Source organism: Ceratotherium simum, chromosome X (genome assembly GCF_057802395.1).
Source record: "Ceratotherium simum simum isolate JZ-2026a chromosome X, ASM5780239v1, whole genome shotgun sequence".
NCBI lineage: Eukaryota > Metazoa > Chordata > Mammalia > Perissodactyla > Rhinocerotidae > Ceratotherium > Ceratotherium simum.
In genome coordinates this window covers 44614533-44638238 of record NC_141940.1, presented here as the reverse complement: position 1 = coordinate 44638238, position 23706 = coordinate 44614533, and the positions used below count along the sequence as shown (strand labels likewise).

The following is a 23706-nucleotide window of genomic DNA, read 5'->3' as shown; positions in this document are numbered from 1 at the left end:
CCTTGCTCCTCTAGTGACATCTCTAAATTTCTTGGTTCCAAGTTCAAGATGAGATCTTCCTTTTACAGCTTAACCTCAAAGATTTAGGACTGGAAAGTAGCTTTAGATTACTAGTCCAAAGGTTGCATATAGGCCAGCTGAGTCACATCTGACCAACAGCTGTGGTTTATTTGGCCCATACTGTGTTTGTAATTAGTTAGTTGCCAAAATTTAAAATCATGATACTTCATATAAAATCCTGTCTTGGGAGTTTCTCCTGAAAAGTTGGGGGATCTGGCAAGACTGGGTCTGAATTCCAACAGGAAACAATGGGCCGGAGCTGCAGAGCGGCTGCCTCCTTCAGGCAGATCACGCAGACTCCAGGTTGCCACAGTACTCACTACTCTCCATCACTTCTCTAACATGGAGACTTCATTTTCATTTATCATCACACATAAAGCTACTGTTTCATACTTGGCCGGCTTCACTCATTTATGATACTCACCCGGCCCCTGTAAGCGTCTGAGTTTGAGACCCATGATCTAACCCAACCCATTTATTTTACAGATGAAGGAACTGAGGCCCAAGGCACCTTCAGAGATTTCATGAAGGCCACACAACTAGTCAATGATAGAGGGAGGACTAGATTCCAGGTCTCCTGAATTCCAGGCCACTGTTTCTGTTGATATCCCATATTTTCTCTGATGGAGCCTAATTGATTGCTCCCCATTTAAACATATATTGATTAAAAAAATGTTTAAGGGAGGAGTTCCATCCTTAGTCAGTTTCAGACTGTGTTTAGTTCTCTAAGAATGAAATATCTTACCATTGCAATTACAACATCAACACTCTGACCCATATTCCTCAGCTGACTACAGGTTTCTGCCTCTCTCGTAATAAAGACAAACTTGGTCCATTCCTTTCTCCTGACCTCATAAATTTTGCAACGTCTCCCTATCTTGAAAATCCCATAGCGTCCAGATGAGATGCTGACACAGATGCCTGTCTCCCTAGGATAAGGCACATTCTTGTCCCTTAAAGGCAATCTGAATGGAAAGACTTGGTGCTATTACATTGTGCTACAGCATCCAGGTGGAGAGATGGACTATCTTTCTTTGCCCCTTTCTGTGTACTTTTATTGCAGAAAGATACAAAGAGATAAACAGGAGACCAATGAACTGACAGAGAAAAATGAACTACAATGGGTTGGGGTACCAGATGACCACAGATGGCTTAAAATATTTTCCAAATGTCAAATAACTCTGGAAAATTTGAAAATGGCAGCAGCACCAGTCCAAGCAGCTCAGGATAAAGAAACTGAATATGAGATAGCATGGAGGAGGGAAGGAACTTTCGTCCAATTTATAGAGCATCTAAAAGGCAGAGTCAAAATAACACACGCTGAAGCTATGGCCTGTGTGCACAAAGTGACCACACCAGTTGGTCCCATAGCAATGTTCACAACCCAAATCCAGATAGCAAACGTTGTTTAATGAAATCTTATCGATGACACCATACATAGTTTTGGAACATAGGTACATGCCACATGTTCATTGTGGTGGCATTTAAGATTTCAGATAAGAGTTTTTGGATAGTAGGCAGGGAAGCCAAGAGTGGGAGGGAATGGGAGAATTGATTAGATTAGAGGCATAGTATCAGTCTTGTAAATATTAGCTTCATCTTTCTCTGCACAAATCTGGGGTAGGGGGGAAAGGAAGAGATTAAAAAGTTGCTTACCTGATAACAGGTCCCAAGAGGATTAGGTGCATAAACAATGATAGCGGCTTGTCTTTGGCCAGATCTCTGTGGACAAAAATGAGGGTCAACTGGACCATAATGGATGAAAACATAAAAAAGGAAAAAGTGTATGTCATCCAGTAGGTTTCACTATTCTTTCGATAGATTCTAACCATATACAAGGCAGATGCAGCCTCCCCACAGTACAAAAAGGTGGAGAATAGGATGCCAAATGGAAAGGTAAATCGGGGGTTGGCCCCACGGATGACATCTTCCTCCAGAGATGAAATCGGATCCACACTTGGCTCCTCAGGAATTTCATAAACTTGGTCCATTGTCGAGGTTCTGAGTGTTGTGGTCTCGTCTTCAGAGCACCCCCCAATCCTCAGCCCCCAAGAGAACCCTGTAGCCACTGCTGTCCAAGTATTGGTGAAGAGAGCTGTCAAGTCCAATTCCAGAATGGAGATCTACTAGTTAGAGCAGGAGACCCCTCTCTTCTAGTCTCAAATTAGACTTGTTGGAGTCTGGGATGGAGAGCCCAGGAGTACCACTTTGAACTTGACTCTTGATTGGCCCAGAATTCCATCGTCAACATACGTGCTGTGAAAGCTGGACAAGGCAAAAGCAATCATCTTAGTGCCCAGTCCAGAGTCCAATTCCAGGCTCTTGAAAGGCCATGGGAACAGCTGTTCCCGTGGTGGCTTCTTTTGCAGACCCCCAGGCAGAGGGGTAGCCACTTTGTCCCAGCACCGACACTCAGCAGCTCCTCGTGAGGAGTGTTGACCAGTGTGCCCTCTCAAATCAGCCGAGAACTGAGCCAGGGCAGAAGAGGGGGCGCAGCCTGAGCGTCCCTTCGGGGATTCAGTTCAGTGCCTAGTTACCCTAGCTATTGCTAGGCTGTGCCTTTTAGCTCGCCCGCTCGCCGGCGCCGTCTCAGGACTCGCGCTGAGTCGAGGGTTCTCTGGATGGCTCTTCGGATTCCCCAAGCTCCGCCCCAAGGCAGCCGGGCTAGGGGCAGAGGAAATGCCACAACCCTGTCCCTGAGCGCAGTCTCCGGGGAGAGAAGCAGAGCGCGCGCGCGCGCACGCTACAGAATCAAGAGAAAGCTGGAGGGGCTTCTTTTCTACGGAGAAACTTTGCTAGCGAGAGGCAAGACGCGCGGGGCGCCAACCCAGGCGGGCAGATGTCGCCAAACTCGTGGGCGCCGTCTGCCGCCCGGGTCTTGCCTGGCCCGCAGTTCCAGCTGTGAGAGGTCTGCTGTTTCAGGAACTAAGGCACTGATGGCGGGAGCGGGCGAAATGGGAGGGACAGCTGGGGCCAAACAAAACCAGCCTGCGAGTTCCAGGGCGGGCAGCGAAGGATGCTTGGTATGGAGAGGCGCGACAAAAAGGGGCTTGGGCCAATCTTCAGAAGCACTTCTCACCACAATCCCTGGACCCCGGGGGGAGCCACAGCTTTCCTCTTCCCCAAGAGCAGCTTAGACGCTCACTTCTAACCCGCCCTCCCTAACTAGCTGGCTCCCACACTCGCTCAACCCACGCGGTTAGGCAGGTGTGTCTCTCTGGGCCTCAGGGTTGAACCTCCCTAGGTCCTATTGCCCTCCAGATAATATCACGGGGGGGGGGGCGGGGGGGGCACCTGGGAGGCAATTGGGTCATAGAGTTTCCTATCCAGGCAAAACTGTCTGCAGCAGAGGGAAGATAGAAAAGGAGAGGGGGGTGTCAAGACTCAAGGTCAGCCCACAGACACTGACAGCTCATATATGCCTTGATTTCTCCACTTGCAGAATGAGGCCAGGATAGGAACTTGAGAATGAACTTTCAGGTCTCTGCTGGAAGGTTCTGAAGAGGTGCCAAATCCTAAATAGACTGGAGAGGAGCCAAGAGAGCTGTTAGTAAAAACTGAGAGGGGTGTCTTAAAGAGCTCTGAAAATTGCCTGGATTCTGAATAGCAATCCTCCCCCACCTCACTGAGCTTTGTTTTCATGGCTTCATTTGCATAATTCTAAACCCCAGAGAAAAAGCGAAAACATCTGCCTCTTGGTAATAATATAAATATAGCAGAGCCCGTGCCAATCTCCTTTTGCTGCAAGAAGTCAGTAAAAAGAACCTATGTGAGGAGTGGCCACCAAAATGATGGCCTCAAGAAAGACTTAGTCTTGTCATTGTGTTGGTTTTTAAGATTCCTGCAATTGCTGCCTCTTTTCCCCAGGGCTAACTCAGGGACAGATCAACTTCTAAAGGTTGTTGCCTTTGAAGCAGACACCCCATCTTGGTCTGCACCTGTGCTGGCAGCTGGGTTAGCAGGCCGATCCCTCCCCATTTCCATTTCACAAGGCAGGTCAACGCTATCTGAGAACACATCACACAGAGTGTTGATTGGTTGGGACTTTCCAACTGGCACAAGGTTCTCCACCAAGAATATGTGGTACAGAACTTCTTGGGGGCTTCTTAGGAACCTGTTCTCAAGATGGATCTCAAGTAGGGTGAAAAACTGATCTCAGTTTGCTGAGATGAGATGAGTTGGTCACCCTAGCATGGGAGACTGAAGCTAGGAAGAATGTAGAATCTCAATGTTTTTCTTTTAGCCTGTCCTCCTCCTTCCCTGGGCCCTCGTCACTCCCCAAATACACAAATCTACAAGGCCTTCCTATTTTGTTCCAAAACAGTTCCTTCTGTCTGCCACTCAAGGTTGTCTATAATCACCGCACTACTTCCTTCTCCAACTTCATTGCCCACGTTATCCTACCACACACCCTTTGCTCCAGTCCATCAGGTTTTCTCATTTAATCATGCCTTGCTCACTCCCTCCTCTGTGCCTTGTTGAGGCCATTTACAGCCCCCTTCACCCTTTTCTCCCCTAGTCCAAACCCTAACTTTCCCTCAAGGGTCGGGTCAAGTACTACGTCCTCCAGGAAGCCTTCTCTCACCTCCCCAACCCTCACTATTCCCAGTCTTTGTGCCTTGGCACATGTTCTCTTGCACTAGTCCTTCAGCTCTTTCTGCTTGCCCCACCTCCTCAACAGAAGTGTAGACTCTGGGAGGGATGCTCAATTAATGTTTATTGTGGTTCTTGCTGATGACGATAGTGATTGACAAATGGTGATGATGACGAAGCTTCCTCCCCCATACTTCCTCCAGGAAAGCATGCAAGACTCAGGCACACTCATCTGTAAAAGCCGTAGCAACTGTAGCAGGGGGCATAAAGTCCTTTGGGACACCCAGTGCCTCAGTCAGCCATTCAGCTCACAGAGGACGTCAGCCCACATGAGCTATCCCTTCTCAGAGTTCCTACAGCACTTTTTTTTTGTTGTTAATACCACAGCTTAGTACCAAATTACAAATTATTTCAAGTGTATTAATTTTTATTCCACAACTAAATTACCATGAGCTCCTTGAAGGCAGAACCCTTACTGTTAACAATTTTTTTGGATTCCCCCATGGCTGGTATAGACTTGTAAATTTCCTGCCATCTGATCCCCCTCACCCACCAGCTTCTCCATTTTCAGCCCTAGGACTCTCTGGCGCTTTAGGTCACTAAATCCTCTGGTCTCTTATTTCCCTGTTCCTTTTGCCCTGCTGGGAGAAACTGAGAATTTACCGTTTCCATCCAACTCTCTTTCCTCTTTCAGGCAATCAGCACTTGACTCTTCTTAGGACTAGGCATGCTGGAAATGTTGATAGTTATAAGACTGCTGAGGCCCTGGGAACCCCTTTCCCATTAACAGCGCTGATCTCCCAAGGTCTGGTCATCTGAGGTGATACCCCTAGACTGGCCCTTGAATGCTAGGTAGTGTTCAGGGTCAATTTCCTCTTCTTGCAAAACCAAAGTTCTGCAGGAAAGGGAGACACAAGATTTGACTCCTCACTCCTCCCACCCCTAACCCCCAACTCAGTAGGAACAGAGAATGGGTCTAAAAGCTCTTGGCATCCTTATCAGCATTCAGCAACCTCTGAACCATATAAGGCTGGGAGATAGGTTTGAGCTTTCAAAGCCACTGCAGCCAGAGCTGACTCGTAAGAGGGAGCTGGCATCCACAAAGGAAGAGGAGAGGAAGGAGAGAGTTGTGCAGCAAGTGATGATAGTCCAGTCACAGAACACTAGTTGCTGGAAGGTGATAGGCAAGTCCCGGACAATTAGTAGCTAGAATAGAAGAATGGCTTCCTTCTATAGAATGCTCAGTTTAGACCACTTGAATCCTTAAAAGATATCTAATGCAAAATCAGTCATGTATCCTCTGGGCTTTCCCTTTTCGCTTTCAACTCCCTGAAGACAAGGACTTTTGCCTATCCTGTTCCGAGCCACCCCCTCATCAATATCACCCATAGGTGGGATCTGGGCCCAGAATCAAAACACAAAAAGTGAGTTCCCTGCAGCCCTCAGCCCTAGCATTTTTCTTTTAAAAAATCTGGTTTAAATGACCATCTAAATTAGCATTGAAGGGAAAGAAGTGCTGTTGCAAAATGCAGCATGAAATTTGGGGATGGTGGGTGTTGCCAGGCAATTGGCAAGCTCAACTTACATTGCCTGGTAGAGGGGTGGGCTGGGTGTGTGTGTAATGGATATTATTTATTTTTAAAATAATGGCTGCCTTGAAATATAATTCACATACCATACAATTCACCCATTTAAAGTGTACAATTCAGGGGCCAGCGGCCAGTGGTGCAAGTGGTTAAGTGCGCGCACTCCGCTGCGGTGGCCCAGGGTTCACCGGTTCGGATCCCGGGTGTGCACCGACGCACCACTTGTCAAGCCATGCTGCGGTGGCGTCCCATATAAAGTGGAGGAAGATGGGCATGGATGTTAGCCCAGTGCCAGTCTTCCTCAGCAAAAAAAAAAAGAGGAGGATTGGCAGATGTTAGCTCAGGGCTGATCTTCCTCACAAAAAAAATAAATAAAATAAAGTGTACAATTCAGTGGTTTTAGTACAAAGTTGTGTAGCCATCACCACTACCTAGTTCCAGAACATTTTCATCACCCCAAAAAGAAACCCCATACCCATTAAGCCCTTACTCCCCATTCCTTCCCACCCCCAGCCCCCAGCCCCAGTTAACCACTAATCTACTTTCCATCTCTATGGATTTGTCTATTCTGGACATTTCATATAAATGGAATCATACAATATATGGCCTTTTGTGTGTCTGGCTTCTTTTACTAAGCATAATGTGATCAAAGTTCAGCCATGTTGTAGCATGTATCAGTACTTCATTTCTTTTTTTTGTTTTTTTTAAGATACAATTCACCATTTTATTTTTTTTAATTTTTGTTTATTGTGGTAACATTGGTTTATAACATTGTATAAATTTCAGGTGTACATCATTATACTTCTATTTCTGCATGGATTAAACTTCATTTCTTTTTATGGTGAATAATATTCCATTGTATGGATATACCACATTTTGTTTATCCAGTCATCAGTTGATGGATATAAGGGTTTGTATTAGTCAGGGTTCTCCAGAGAAACAGAACAGGGAGTGGTGGGGAGGGGAGGGAGATATTTGAAGGGATTGGCTCACACAATTATGGGGGCTGGTTTGAAGGGCAGGCCAGCAGGCTGCAAATTCAGGAAAGAGTTGATGTTGCAGTCTTGAGTACAAATGCTAGAAACTCAGGCAGAATCTCTTTGTTGCAGTCTGGAGGCAGAACTTCTTTATCAGGAGACCTCAGTCTTTGCTCCTAAGGCCTTCAACTGATTGGATGAGGCCCACCCACATTATGGAGGGTAATCTGTTTTACTCAACATCTACTGATATAAATGTTAATCACATCTAAAAAACACCTTCACAACACACCTAGACTGGTGCTTGACCAAACAACTGGGCACCATAGCCTAGCCAAGTTGACACAAAATTAACCATTACACAGTTGTTTCCACTTTTGGCTATTATGAATAATGCAGCTAGCAATATTTGTGTACATATTTTTGCATAAACATGTTTTCAATTCACTTGGGTATATACCTACAAGTAAAATGCTGAATCACATGGTAACTACATGTAAACTTTTGAGAGACTGCCAGACTTTTCCAAAGTGACTGCTCCATTTTACATTTCCATCAGCTGTGTTTCTCCACATCCTCAACCACACTTATCTTTTTCATTATAGTCATCCTAGTGGTTTTTGATTTGCATTTCCATGATGACTGAATTGATTTTGTGTGTGTGTGTGTGTGTGTGTGTGTGTGTGTGTGTGTAAGGTCATTTAAACAGCTGGCCACAATTCATTCAATTATTTCAATAAACATTTGTAAGTATTTGTAATAGCAATGCATAAGACAAAGATCTCTGCTCTCAAGGAGTTCACACAGTATAGTAGACATTTGTCTTTTTGGGGGGTGTTGCTGTCCAACATTTGAACCCCTTTATTTGGGAGAGAGGGCATAGGAATCTCGGTGGGAAACAGGTCCCCCTTGCAGTTGGGGCACAGGCATATGACCGGCTCACTCAATCCAAAAATCCACCCCTTGAATTGGGAGCCAGTGACCCAAAGAAGTGGACAATCTTCTCCAATTGAGATAGTCATTTAAGACCTGCCTTCAGTTCTTCCAATGTGGGGAATGTAACTGACCTTTGCCCCAGCTGCTGTGCTCTGAATTCACCCCAATATTTGCTGATTTGCTCTGCTCCCAGCCAATGACTGGGATACTAAGTGAAGCCCATTTCTGGAAGACACAGGACTATGTGACCTGTGACTTTGGCAACAGAGTTCCCCATCAGCCTGGCCAAACTTTATGAGCACTGCACTTCAGTCTATGACTCTTCCTATCCCACCTTCTTCTTTCCTTCTCTCATCGTTAAAGGTCAGATTTACACTGCAATCTGACAGCTCTCCCAGCTTCCTCTGGCTCTCTCCCTATTTTCTCTCACAGGCATTTTCCCCAATAAATCTCTTGTATGTCTAATCCCAGTTTGGTATCTGCTCCTCAGAGGACCTGAGCTAACACACTAATGGTGCTGGCAGTGGCGGTGGTGGTAGCTGTGGCAGCTGTGATGTTGGCTGTGTAGCCCTGGATCTGGTTCTCCAGTCCACCCTGTGATTCTGTGAGCTATTCAATATGCTTTCAAGACAAACATTTTCTGCTTAAATTAGCCGGTCAATTTCTGTTGCTTGCAACTAAGAACCCTCTGGATTATACGGGGAAGGGACAAAAACATTCAGTTACCAGACTGCATGATAAGGGTTATGATACAAGCAGAGTCTGTGGGAGCGCATGGGGGGCGCCTAACCCAGTCTTTATGTCTTATCAAGTGAAAGAACTGTACGCTACCCGGAATTGCTAGTCAGTTCTTGTCACGAATTTTATAGGCCACTCCAAATGCAAACGCTCATGACCATCTTCCCAATTTACCATTCCTTTGACAGTAGTTCTCACAGTTACATTCACATGAGAATCTCTTGGAGAGAAGGACTACTTGCAGACTCCAACGCCCCTTCCTTCGAGCAATGCAAGTTCTCAGAGGATCATACTTTGAGAAAAACTGTCCTAGGCATAGCTCTACAATCTGTTCCTAGAATGATTTTATCCATCATCATCATCACGTGCATTTCATAAACATTGGCAACAGCTGACCCCTCTGTGTCCTGAGCCAGAGTTAAGATAGACTTAGTCATTCCACACACAAAGGTCTGTCCCTGACACCAAAGCCCTTGATTTCCTCAGGCTACTCACAAAGAATATCACCTGTAGTTTGCTCCCTAGTACAATTCAGTAAGAATTAAACTATCTGCACACACTTTCATATTCTTTCTTATTGGGCACATTATGCACTTGTTGGATCTTGAGATGCTCTACCTTATGGCCAAGGGAACGAGATATTCCAGCAGTGCCAAGAGAAGAAAGGGGCTCCTCCTAGACTACATGATGACTCAATGGACGAACTAAGAGGAGAAAGCAACAGGTAAGATCATGAATCTTGTGCCATTACCAGATCACCTCCCCAGCACTCGTGCCTCTCCTACTTGGCTTTACTACTCAAGGGTCCCCAAACTGTAAAGGACAAAAAGATGGAGTTATTATTAGTGGGAGAAGTCAGAGAAGCAGGGAAGGTAGGGTACATTAGGTTGGCAAAGTCAGAGCCTGGAAAGAGAAATCTGATAAAGACAGGGTAGTGAGATCACAGTGGGCCAGATAATGCACAGTCTTGCCCGTCAGAACAGAAATCAGGCCGTGTCAAATCCCTCTGACAGACAGCAGTGTGGTGTAGCAAAAAGAGCTACATTATGGACTGGAGTAAAAACCTATGGGTTTTAATCCTGGATCTGCTTCTAAATCTCTATGTGATCTTGGCCCTCTCTGGGATCTCTAAGATCCCTTCTAGTTTAACATCCTGTGACATCCATGTAGTTAGGCAAGGCTAGGCCTCCTAGAATCTTTGATTCCACACATAGTACTGTGGTTTTATAGCCATCAAGCAACTGAACAAGCCAATGACCAAAGTGCCATAACCAATTTCTCCTAGAGATATCTCCCACATGTGAAATATAATATGTATAAGCATGTTTACAATAGCAAAAGATTGGATGCAACCTAAACATCCAGCAACAAAAGACTGCTTAAAGAAATTCTCGTACATCTACAATAATTATGGAATACTGTGCATCCATGCATCCATGCAGCTCTTTATGTTCTGATATAAAACAATATTCTATATATTAAGTGCAAAAAAGCAAGGTGCAGAATAGCATTTTTAGTATACTACAATTTGTATAAAACTTAAGGGTGTACATATACAAATATGTATAGAAGATCTCTGGGAGATACACAAGAAACTGGTAACAGTGACTGACTCCAGGGAAGGGAAATGGACATCTAGGGAGATGACAGGGAAAATATGTATCATCTGCTCAAAACATTAAAAAAAAGAATCTTAACCAACCATGTCACAGACCCATCTTTTTCAACCATCTAACAGAACCTAAGCGAACAAAGTTAGGAGTGACTTTGTTTCTGAAAGCAGAAAGAAGAGTCTAAGGCAATTTCCTGGTTCAGCCCATCTCAGAAGTGGGTAGGTGGCTATCACGGGTCTTGAGCTGTTTCCTTCCCTCTCTGCCATCAAGACTTGAAGGTGCGTCTTGAGAGGTACTTCAGGCAGCTGACTGTCAAAGGAAACTGAAAAGCCTAGGAGAAGCTTATGTATGGGTGATGCCTGGAAGAAGAATGAAGCAGCAGCAAAAGTTCACAAACTACCAAGTCAGGCACCGAAAGAGACTTTCATTCCTTGAAAAAGCTGTCGCTGTACCCTACCCCATTGTGGGGTCACTGACACCAGGCCACGTGCCCAGACAAGAAATTGAATTTTATTTTCATTATCAGTCCCCTAGAAGAACAAAAAAAGTTCCTTTTTTCTGAAATAAATATCATAAACAGCATTCATTGAAAGCTAGTAGCAATATAAAAAGTAGAAAGTTTAAAAAGAAATATAATTCATAGCCAAGAACTAACCATAGGTTAATACATTCAGTGGGTAGAACAATTCATCCTCTATTTAGACTTATTTTATGAAGGATAATTATATGTTAAATTAAGTGAAGAATTATGCTTTGAAATATAACTCATTAAGCAAAAAGTCTAGGGCTTGGTTTTAATATTCAGAATGGGCACATTTAACACTTTTTTGTGAAATATAACGGATTAGCTTTAACTATTATACAAATTGGAATAAACTAAATGAGCTCTTTACTTTAAATAATATTAACACCAACATTAATTGAGTGCTTATTATGTGCCAGGTACTGTTGTAAGCCATTTATGATCTCATTTAATACTCACAATGCCCTTATGCAACAGGAGCTATGATCATCTCCACCTTATAAATAAGGACATTGAAGCACAGAAAAATTAAGTGGTTTGTCTAAGCTAAAACAGCTTAGATAGTAGGGCTGTGATTTGAACCCAGGAAGTCAGGCTCTGGTGCCTGGGCCCTAGTCATTTAAAACAGCAAACAAACTGTGTGGAAAATTAAAATATACCCTGCAGGGAAATATTAGGAATTGATTTGACAATGCCAAGGATACCAGCCAGAAAGCAGATCTGGATTTGTGAAGTTCATATCTGAACTACTTTAACAGTCACCTAACTGGTTTCCTTACCTAGTTTCTATATCCTCCACCTTTGCACCTTATCAAGCTTCCTATGATACCTCTATCATCATGTCACTCCTTTGACCAAAAGCTTCCAAGGGCTCCCTTCTGCCTATCTAATAGATCTCAAACTTGAATGTGCATCATGCACACCTGGGGAGCTTGCTTAAAATACTGATTTCCTAAGCTGCAACCCCGAAAATGTAACAGGTCACGGGGGGCCTGGGAATCTGTATTTTAAGCAAGATTTGCAAAACACTGGCCTATGTGGACAAAGCCCAAACGCTTTGTTCTGGCATTCAAGGCTGTCCATGACCTGGCCCAACCCACCTAACTCCTAATATGAATGCTCTATTCTAGAATGGCCATTGTCCTCAAACTTCTCATAAAAGAGGCATTTCTAACTCTAAAACTTTGCCCACCTCTTCCAACTCATCTGGAATGACCTCCTGTCTTCTTTCCTCCCATCCAAACACTATACGTCCTTCAAGGTCAAGCCCAAGTTTCACCTGCTCTACAAGACTCTCCTTAAATTCTCCAGCCCAGAAGGACATCATTCTTTTTCTGAACAATTAAATCTCTACTGTCTGACCCCAATCCTTTTGGTATTTAACTGGTTTCAAGAGTATAGCCCTGCTCCCCCAATTAGACTGATAGCTGCCACTAGCCACATGTGGCTATTTAGACTAATTAAGGTTAAATAAAATTAAAATTTCAGTTCCTCAGTCACACTAGCCACATTTCAAGTGCTCAACAGCCACACATGTATTGGTCAGCACAGATAGAGAACATTTCCACCTTACAGAAAGTTCTAATGGACAGCCTGGCAAGAGTCTGCTATGGCTATCACAGCTGCAGCTACCTTCTTACATACTCTCCCTATAAACATTGCTTGCTCTGAAGTGAAAGTAAATACGTATGCTGACCACAAAAAGTGATGGATTTTCTTTTTAAACTCTGATTCCCATTTCCAGAAAAATAAGGAGCTCAGAAGGTAAGTCTCAAATGTAAATATCACTCAGCATTTCTAATCAAGTCTCTAAACTCTGTCTTTCTCAATTCTCATCCTCCTTGACCTCTCTGCTGCATTTGGCATTATGTAGAGCAGATTTCCCTCTCCTACTCGAAATGCTCTCCTCCTTTGCTTCCATGATGCTGTAACAACAAGAAAGATCATCGTTATCTTACTGAGCTCTTACCACGTGCAGGCACTGTGCTAAGCGCTTTACATAGCTCAACAACCATACTAGGTAAATACTATTACTCTCGTCATTTTATAGATGAGGTATCTGAAGTTCAAAGAGGTTAACTGATTTTCTTAAGGTCATAGAGCTAGTAAGAAGAGGTGGTTCTGGGACTAGAACCCCAACCTCTTTTAAGGCTTTTCTCAGGAGTCATTTGACTAGATCAAATGCCCAACATAGGCTGGGCAGACCATCAATTATCACATCAAAGAAGGGAAACATCCCATTCAAAAGAGTCTCCTCTTTTCTTCCTTTTTCCCCTGCCCTTCTAAAACTCTCTCTTGGTCTATCTCACATACCCCTCTGGTAGATTTTCAAGGTCTTAACAACCTGGGGAATTTAAAGCCAATTACTAAGTAATTGAGAAAAAAGTAACCACAGTAGGTCAGGGAGAGCTGGCACCATGTACTGCCTTTTGTTTTCAAGAATCCTGTTTTCGGGCCGGCCCGGTGGCTTAGCGGTTAAGTGCGTGCGCTCTGCTGCTGGCGGCCCAGGTTCGGATCCCGGGCGCACACCAACGCACCGCTTCTCTGGCCTCATGGCCGCGTCCCACATACAGCAACTAGAAGGCTGTGCAACTATGACATACAACTATCTACTGGGGCTTTGGGGGAATAAATAAATTAATTAATTAAAAAAAAAAAAAGAATTCTGTTTTCTCCTAAACACCCTGTAGGCCCTTAACATTAAAACCCGTGTCATTCAGGACTTAGAATTTCGATTCAAGCACTCTGCCAATAGTGCATTTTAGTCATACCAGAGACCATTTATAGCTTTTCTGTTCTCTGGGCTGGACTTTGTGTCCAGCAGCTGCTGCCAGAGCTAGTCAAACATGACAGAGAAGTGCTGAGGAGTTCGGCTGTAGGTTGGAACAGTCACCTGCTTACTAGTGTTTCACGTTACCCTGTTTACTGATATCCTTAAGCAGGCCAAACTCAGCATTCCTGGCCAGTAGACAGAGGGTGAGGATGTAGGGAAAAAAACGTGGGCAACCTTGCCCCCTGCCTTCATGTAAAGGAGACAGTTAACCCTGTTGATCCCCCATACTCACCAGGCTCCCATATGTGTTCTGAGCTACACAGGCCTAGCTACTGGAGACAGGGCGCTAAGTTATGATCATGCAGATCCTTCAGAGTTTGAAGCCTCCATTACTTAGGTTAAAGAAGAATAAGGAATATGAGAAATCTCTGTACCTTCCCCTCAATTTTGCTGTGAACTTTAAACTGCTCTAAAAAATAAAGTCTTAATTAAAAAAAAAAAGGAAAAAGAAGGAATACTGGCTTCTCATCCTAGCTATGCAACTAACTGGCCTTGTGTGTGTGTGTGGTGGGAGTGTACAAATATTTAGTGAGAACTTTTTTCCTTTTATCTATGCATGTACCATAAACATTATAGGATATTGTTTTGTGTTCTTGTATTTTACATAAATGTAATTATATAGACTTTTATGCAACTTTTTTCCTCAACAGTATGATACATTTTGATACATGTGATACATTTTGCTCTAGTTCTATGTTGCTACACGTAGTTATAATTCATTTTAGGTGCTTTATGGAATTCCATCAGATGAATACACTATAATTTATGTATTCATTCTGTTGATGTTCATTTAGGTTGTTTTGCATTTTTAACTATCACAAACAAAATTCTTCAACGGATATCTGTATATGCATGTGTAGCATTGTGCACATGTAGGAGAGTTTCTCTTGGTTAAAAATCCACCAGTGAAATTACTTGGTCATCAGGTATGCATAAGTTCAGCTTTAGCTGATACTGCCACATAGTTTTCCAAAGTAGTTGTACCAGTTTACACCACCACCAATAGTGGACGAAAGTTCAAACTGACCCACATCTTCATCAATATGTGGTATTGTCAGTCCTTTTTCATTTTAGCCAGTCTGATGGGTGTGTAGTGGTATCTTGTGGTTTTAGTTTGAATTTCCCTGATGACTAGTGAGATGGAGCACATTTCATAGGTTTATCATCTGATATGCTTTCTTAAAGCAGATATCGACAGGGACAAGAAAAGGGTGAGAGGAAGGACATGGCGGGTAGTGACTAAGGGATGGGAGTGGGAAACGAACACTACAGAAAGGAGAGCCTAAGGGCATTAAATCAGACTTTCTGAGCAGACTAGTTTTACTGAGGACTAGCCAAGTATACACAGATTCCGGATTCTCTTAAGTGCAGCAGCTATAGGTGCTGTAAAGGTGCACGTAAAAGTGTATGCAAAATATGTTTAAAGTCCAGCCATAAAGAACTCCTGGCAGCAACCTATCTCCAAGCTCTCCTTCCCCAACAGCGGCATCTCCGGCTGCTTCCTGGCATTTCTCACCAGGTTAGATTGCCTACTGGCTCTCAATGGCCTTGTCTCAAAAATGACAGCACTGGCTTTGCAGATTCCAGCTAGAAGGCATATGATGCTGATGTTAAAGAGCCAGAAAGGTAAATATTCTTTTTTCCCCAAGTTTTATTGAAGTATGGTTGACAAAATAAAATTGTATATATTTAAGGTGTATACAATGTGATATTTTGATATACAAATACATTGTGAAATGATTACTATCACCGCACATAATCACTTTTTTTTTGGTAAATCTTCTTTTTACCCAACACCAATCAAACAGAACTTTCTACATTAGTCAGGCTGCAGGGCAACATGGTGTAGAGTACTGCTTCTCAAACATTCATGTGGATACCCTGGAGATGTTGTTAAAATGCAAATTTTGATTTAGGAGGTGTGAGGTGAAGCCTGAGATTCTGCATTTCTAACAAGGGTGCTGCTGATCTGAGGACCACACTTAGAGTTTAGAACAGGAGCTACGGAGTCAAACAGACCTGAGTTTATAGCCCGCCTCTGCTTTCTTAGCTGTGAAATCTCCGACAAGCTACTAAATCTCTCTAAGCCTTAGTTTCCTCACCCATAAAAAGATTAAAAATAATTACTTCATAGGGTTATTGTGGAAGTTAAGTGAAATAATGCACGTAAAACATGTCTAGCACAGCGCATGGAAAGAATAACTAATTAATAAATGCTACCTATTGTTAATATTCCATGAACTGGCACTCATATACATCTATGATACTCTGAAGACTGCAGTTCAGAATGATTATCTTGGAGCACTGCAAGAGCCTAGATTAATCAGAGAGAGACAGACTGAATCATTTTTAGTCATATTTTATGTTAGGTTTATTTTATTGTATTCTAAGTCTTTGCAAATTGAGACTTCATCTGTATTAGTCAGGGTCCCAGCAAGAAACAGATGGCAGACTCAAATTAGCATAATTAGTGGAAAGTTTAACAAAAGGACTATCTACAAAGGTATGGGCAGGGTGTAGGAAAACCAAGAGGAATACATAGCGCAGTAACTTGAGGCTATTACCACCCCTATGCCCAAAAGAATGAGGGAAGGGAACAGATACCAGAAAAAGAGAATGTGATATAGAATGGGTCCCCTTGAGAGGAGCTGTGACCTTAGTTAAGGGACAGCAGCCAGCCTGAGGTGATCCTGCAAGGAGGAAGTCAGGAATAAACACCATGACCTCAGTTTCTTCCCTCCCTTTGATGTCTAGTCAGGGATCTCCACTGCCCAAACTCTACCAGAAGCCAAGAAGGGAAGAGAACCCACTGATGTAATCCATATAGGTTAGCCTCCTGGGGCACAGAGCAGGCTATAAAAGGGTGGAGAGTGGATCCAGAGGGGTAAGCAGAAGATATCTGGTATACCATCTATGACACATATACTCAACCAAAATACTACCCAAACCAGAATACTGTATTCCTCTGACCAAGCCAAGAGAGAACAGATGACTGTTTCGGACAAAGCTAAACTCAACTAGCATATCACTAAATGAGGATCAATAACGTCCAGGGTATCTCCCTCTTGGATGTCCTATAATCATCTGAAACTCAACATAGCTAAAGCTGAATTTATTCTCCTCTACCACCACAACGCAACTTTCCCATTTCCATTAATGGTAGCCTTTGATATGCCAATCTCTCAGCCTGAAACATTCTTCCATTTCCTCTCTGCATATTTAAATCTTACCTATCCTTTAAGGTCTAACTCAAATACTTCTCCCTCCTCCAAGAGATCTTCCTCCAACTACTTTAGTCTACACTGATTTCCCTTTTCTCTCAACCCCCCATTGCCAGCAATTAGTCACTACCGTCAGGTATTGCTACTTAATTGGTTTGGGGATACATACCATCACTCCAACTAGATACTATACTTCTTAAAGGCAGGAATTATGCCTTAACTTTCTTTTTTTCTCCTTGTCAAGACCAAGCATCTTGAGACTTATTAAGTACACAGTAAACACCTGAAGAATGAAGAACAGGAAAAGAATAGCAGAGGACCAAATTTCTAGTCTCACTTTGCCATGAGAGCTTCTCAGAAAAAGCATAACTGAGGACCTACCTGGCCTTAATGTAGAAATATGCAGGCATGAAGGACAGCTCTGCCTCCCGTCGGGAGAGAGGGAGAATCTCCCTCTGCCCTTTTCCTTGAGGTTCTTATGGCTGGCCAAATAATTAACAAGACAGGTTAGCAGGAGAAAATAATACCAAGTTTAATAACATGTATACATGGGAGAAAGCAGGGACACCGCGTTTCTCAACACAATAGCAGAAATTCTCGTCTTAAATACCATGTTCAGCCAATGACCAAGGAGGATGTTGGGGGTGGGGGGAGTCAGTTACAGGAGATTACCACTAAAGCACAGTAAACAAGAGTAAGGTTATTATGCAGATTTAAGGCCTCACCTTCCACATTGATAAGTTTCTAGAAATGAGGTCGTCCCCCCTCTTCCCAATACAGAGAGGGAGATACCTTTACAAATGGAGATTTCCCTTATAAATGTAAATGTCTGTCTGGCAACTCCTTGCAGGGCCATCCAGAGAATGTGGCCAGAGAGACAGAACTTCTGATAAGATGGGCTTGTTGGTGCCTTTCCTATTGTAACATCTATTTTACATTATATTACAGCCATCAGATAGATGATCTGTTCCAGGAAGGAGTTACTATGTCAAATTCTTTAGGCAGTTAGTGGGGGAGGTCAAATGTCCGTCAGAGAAAACAATCAAGGTAAAGAGATATATTTCAGGGGGGCCAAATCTTGATCTCCCACACTCCCATCTATCCACTTGGCATTTTAAATATCACTCTTCTAAATAACCCTTGGGTTAAACAAAGAATCAACACAGAAATTACAAATTGTTTAGAAATGATCAGCAAGGAAATCAACACCCATCAAAAACCATGATATGTAACTAAAGTGGTACTCATAAGAAAGTTGTAGCATTAAACTTATTTATTTATTCCAATATATTCAAATATACTTCAACTGATAATACATGAACTATTTTGACTGACAGTAAATGAACTAAACAGTCAACTCAAGAATACAGATAAATAACAACAAAATATATCCAAAGAAAGCAGAAGGAAAGCATTAATAAATATTTTTTCAAATCGATGGCCCATTTCTCACTAGTCCTCTCTCTTATAACAAAAAAAACCCTGGACAAAATAACAATTAAGCACAGGAAGTCTCTGAAAAGTGGAGAGGAGAAAGCAGACCGCGTAGGGACTTTAGGATGTGAGGAACACTACAGTGGTGAGTTGCCTGGGGTTTCTTTTTCCCTCCCATATACGCAGATGGGGTGCTGGAGAAGCCAGCAACCTGAAACTGCCAATAGGCCCAGATCAAACAAAGCCCCAAGAAAAATCTGTTCCTTTTAGTTAAATAATTGAGGAAAATGTGGTCTAGCAGAACACAACCCTTTTTGATAATATCCACCCTACTCTAGCCATACATCAAAGGAAAAACTACCACTTCCCTGTGGTGTCAGTGGTGCCAAATAGAGATGCCCATGTCTGGCCCACATGGCAGCAGTTAGGCAGGGTGAGTTGGCCTTCTGTCTCCCCCACAGGGGTGGTGTCAGCAGGATCAAACAGGGACCTGAACTTCCACCCCACCTCCCTGGTAACAAAAAGGTGGAATAAGGGAATGCACGGTGGTGCTAGTTGGCACTCCACTTTCCCCACTGGGGTAATGTCAGGGAGGCCATCCTCACCTGGCAGCAATGAGGTGGTGAGAGTCAACCCTCCATTCCCCATTTTTCCACCTCGTGTTGGGGGTACCTAGAAGGGAGTTGAACTTCCACTCCCTCCCAGCAGTAACTGGAAAGAAATGAATAGAGCCTCAGAGACCTGTGGGAAAATGAAAAAAAGGATAGACCATTTATATCACTGGAGTCTCAGAAAAAGAGAAGAAAGACTATAAGGTTGAAAAAGTATTTGAAGAAATAATGGCTGAAAACTTCCCAAAGGTTAAAATGTTGACATTAGTAGACTGTAATAAGTTACTTATGTATAATGTAATAATTAGAGCAACCACTAAAAAATCTATACAAAAAAAAATACTCAAAACCTGTATAAATGAACCAAAACGGAATTCTTAAAAAAGATTCAAGTAACACATGGCAAGGCAGGAAAAATGAAGAAAAAGAAAAAAAAAGAGGGAACAAACAGAAAAAACAAAATAAAACAGCAAACTTAAGCCTTAACATATCAACAATTACGTTAAATGTACATGGCCTAAATAAACCAATTAAAAAATGAGATTGGCAGAGTGGTTAAAAAAAAAAAATGACCCAAACATGCTGTCTAGAAGAAATCCACTTTAAACAGAATGACATAGGTAACTTGCAAATAAAAGGATGTAAAAAGATATACCATGCAAACAGAGTCAAAACATAAGTTAGATTTTGGAACAAAGAAAATTACCAGAGACAGAGGAGGATATTGCATAACGATAGAAGGGTCAATTCCCCAAGAAGACATAGCAAATATAAATGTGTATACACCAAACAACAGAGCTGCAAAATATATGAAGCAAAAATTAACAGAAATGAAAAGACAAATAAACAAATCCACAATTATACTTAGAAACGTCAGTACTCCTCTGTCAACAATTGATAGAACTAATAGAAAATCAGTAAGGATACAGAAGAACTGAACAATACCATCAACCAACATTTGCAAAACATTTCATCCACCAATAGCAGAACAGACATTCTTTTCAAAAGCCCATGGAACATTCACCAAGACAGACCATCTCCTAGGCCATAAAATAAACCTGAACAAATTCAAAAGAACCAAAACCACAAAAAGCATGTTCTCTGACCACAGTGAAATCAAACTAAAAATCAATAACAGGAAAATCTCCAAACATTTGGAAATTAAGCAACTCATACAAATATACCATGGGTCAAAGAAGAAGTCTCAAGGAAAATAAAAAAAATACATTGAACTGAATGAAAATAAAAATACAACACAGGCATACATCTCGGAGATATTGTGGGTTCAGTTCCAGACCACCACAATAAAGCAAATATCTCAATAAAGCGAGTCACATGAATTTTTTGGTTTCCCAATGCCAATAAAAGTTATGTTTATACTATACTGTGGTTTCTTGAGTGTGCAATAGCATTATATCTAAAAACAACAATGTACGTGCCTTAATTAAAAAATACTTTATTGCAAAAAAAAGGCTAAGCATCATCTGAGCCTTCAGTGAGTTGTAATCTTTTTGCTGGTGGAGGGTCTTGTAAAAAATGCAATATCTGTGAAACACAATAAAGTGAAGTGCAATAAAATGAGGTACGCCTGTATATCAAAATTTGTAGGATGCAACTAAAAGCAGTGCTGTGAAGAAAATTTATAGCACTAAATACAGCAGAAGAGAAGAAAACTCTCAAACAAATAATCTAAGCTCCCATCCTACCTTAAAAAATTAGAAAAACAACAGCAAAATATACTCAAAGCAAACAAAAGGAAGGAAATCATAATGATAAGAGCAGAAATCAATGAAATTGAAAACAAGAAAATCATACAGAAAATAAATGAAACAAAAAGCTGGTTCTTTGAAAAAAAATCAATAAAACTGATAAGCCTCTAGAAAGACTGACAAAGAAAAAAGAGAAAAGACACAGTTTACCAATATCAGGAATGAAAGAGGAGATATCGCCACAGAACTTGCATACATCAAAAGGATAAGGAAATACTATGAACAACTCTGCACAGATAGATTTGTCAACTTAGATGAACTAATTCCTTGAAAAGCACAAATTACCACAACTCATCCAATATGAAATAAATAATTTGAATAGTTCTATAACTATTAAGGAAATTAAACGCATAGTTCAAAAACTGCTGATGGTTTCACTAGAGAATTCTACCAAACTATTTAAAGAATTAATACCAATTCTACACAATCTCTTTCAAAAAAGAGGAGGGAATTCCAACCCCTTTTATGATGCCAGTATTATCTTGAGACCAAAATCAGACAAAGCCAGTAGAAAAAAAGACAAGTACAGTTCAATATCCCTCACGAACATAGATACAAAAATCTTCAACAAAATATTAATAAATAGTATCCAGCAATGTATAAAAATAATTATATACCGCAACTATACAAAAATCCTCAACAAGATATTAACAAATAGAATCCAGCAATGTATAAAAATAATTATACACCACAACTAAGTGGGGTTTATTCCAGGGATGCAAGGCTGGTTCAATGTCTGAAAATCAATGTAATCCAACTATCAACAGGCTAAAAAAGAAAAACCACATGAGCATATCAAACGATGTAAAAAAGCATTTGACTAAATTCAATATCCATTCATGATAAAAGCTCTAAGCAATCTAGGAATACAAGATAACCTCATTAACCTTGTAAAGAGCATCCACAAAAAACTAGAGCTAACATCATACTTAAGGTTGAAAGACTCTTTTCAGAAACAAGGCAAAGATGTCTTCTCCTACTACTGCTATTCAACATAGTACTGGACATTCTAACCAGCTCAATATGGCAAGAAAAATAAAACAAAAGAAACAAGGATTGGAAAGGAATAAATAAGACTGTCCCTATTTACAGATGACATGACTGTCTATGTAGAAACTCTCAAGGAATCCACACACACAAAAAGCTATTAAAACTACACAAAACCAACTGGATGGATCTAAAGAGAATTATGTTGAGTGAAAAAGCCAATCTCAAAAGGTTACATACTGTATGATTCCATTTATATAACATTCTCAATGAAAAAATTATTGAGATGGAGAACAGATAAGTGGTTGCCAAGATTTAGAGACATAAGAGGAGAGATGATTGTGACTATAAAGGGGTAGCAGGAAGGATCTTTGTGGTTACAGAACAGTTCTATATCTTTATTATGATAATGGTTAATTGCACAGAATTTTGAGACAATTGGGTATCCATCTGCAAAAGAATAAAGTTGGACCCCAACCTCATACCATACATAAAAATTAATTAAAAATGGATGAAAGACCTAAGTGTAAGGGATAAAATTATAAAACTCTTTAGAAGAAAACAGGCATAAATCTTCATGGATTTGGATTAGGCAGTGATTTCTTAGATATGATACCCAAAGCACAAGCAACAAAAGGAAAAACAGATAAATTGGACTTCATCAGATTTAAAAATTTGTGCTGTGAAGGACACCATTAAGAAAGCGAAAACAACCCACATACTGAGAGAAAATTTTTGCAAATCTTATAGCTGATAAAGGACTTGAATTCAGAATATATAAATAACTCTTACAATTCAATAATAAAAAGACAACCAAATTTTTTAAATGGACAAAAGATTTGAATAGATATTTCTCCAAAGAAGATATAAAAATGGCCAATAAGCCTATGAAAAGATGCCCAAAGTCATTACACATCAAGGAAATGCAAATTAAAACCACAATGAGAAACCCCTTCACGCCCACTAGGAGGCCTATAATCAGAAGGAAGTATAATAAAAAGTGTTGGCAAGGATGTAGCAAAATTGGAACCCTCATACACTAATGGTGGGATTATTGTAAAGTGCAGCTGCTTTGAAAAACAGTCTGGCAGTTCCTCAAATGGAGTTACCATTTGACCCAGTAATTCCATTCCTAGGTATATGACCAAGAGAAATGAAAAGACATACTTACACAAAAATTTGTACACAAATGTCCATCACAGCATTATTCCTAATAGCTAAAAAATAAAAACAACCCAAATGTCCATCAGCTGATGAATGGATAAACAAAATGCGCTATATCCAATATAATGAAATGTTATTTAGCAACAAAAAGAAATAGGGGGCTGGCCCCGTGGCGTAATGGTTAAGTGAGTGTGCTCCGCTGCTGGAGGCCCAGGTTCGGATCCCAGGCGCACACCAATGCACCACTTGTCAGGCCATGCTGTGGCGGCGTCCCATATAAAGTAGAGGAAGATGGGCACGGATGTTAGCCCAGGGCCAATCTTCCTCAGCAAAAAGAGGAGGATTGGCATGGATGTAAGCTCAGAGCTGATCTTCCTCAAAAAAAAAAAAAAAAAGAGAAATAAAACACTGATATATGCTACAACATGGATGAATCTTCAAAATAATATGCTAAGTGAAAGACGCTTGTCACAAAAGGTTACATATTGTATGATTTCACTTATATGAAATGTCCAGAATAGGCAACCAATAGAGACAGAAAGTAAATTAGTGGTTGCCTAAGGCTGGGGGTGGGAAGAAAAGGTTAATGGCTTCCAACTAAGAATACCCTACCCAGCAAAGTTATCATTCAGAATTGAAGGGGAGGGGCCAGCCTGGTGGC

General features: G+C 41.4%; 1 protein-coding gene across 2 annotated transcripts in view; it reads right to left on the bottom strand.

Annotated features, from left to right (window-relative positions):
- Nucleotides 1-22632, bottom strand: part of XKRX (XK related X-linked) — a 32120-nt gene extending 9488 nt beyond the window's left edge. Inside the window, exons 1-2 of one of the 2 annotated variants that reach the window (XM_087427410.1) lie at nt 17462-22632; nt 1717-1782 (exon numbers count right to left, since the gene is read on the bottom strand). In XM_087427410.1, the coding sequence (XP_087283536.1) occupies nt 1717-1782; nt 17462-17490 (95 nt within the window). In that variant the 5' untranslated portion in view covers nt 17491-22632. Of the gene's footprint in view, nt 1-1716; nt 3229-17461 lie in introns of those variants that run through there. The other variant, XM_004440995.3, reaches the window with a different exon arrangement.
- Between the last annotated feature and the right edge of the window lie 1074 nt (nt 22633-23706).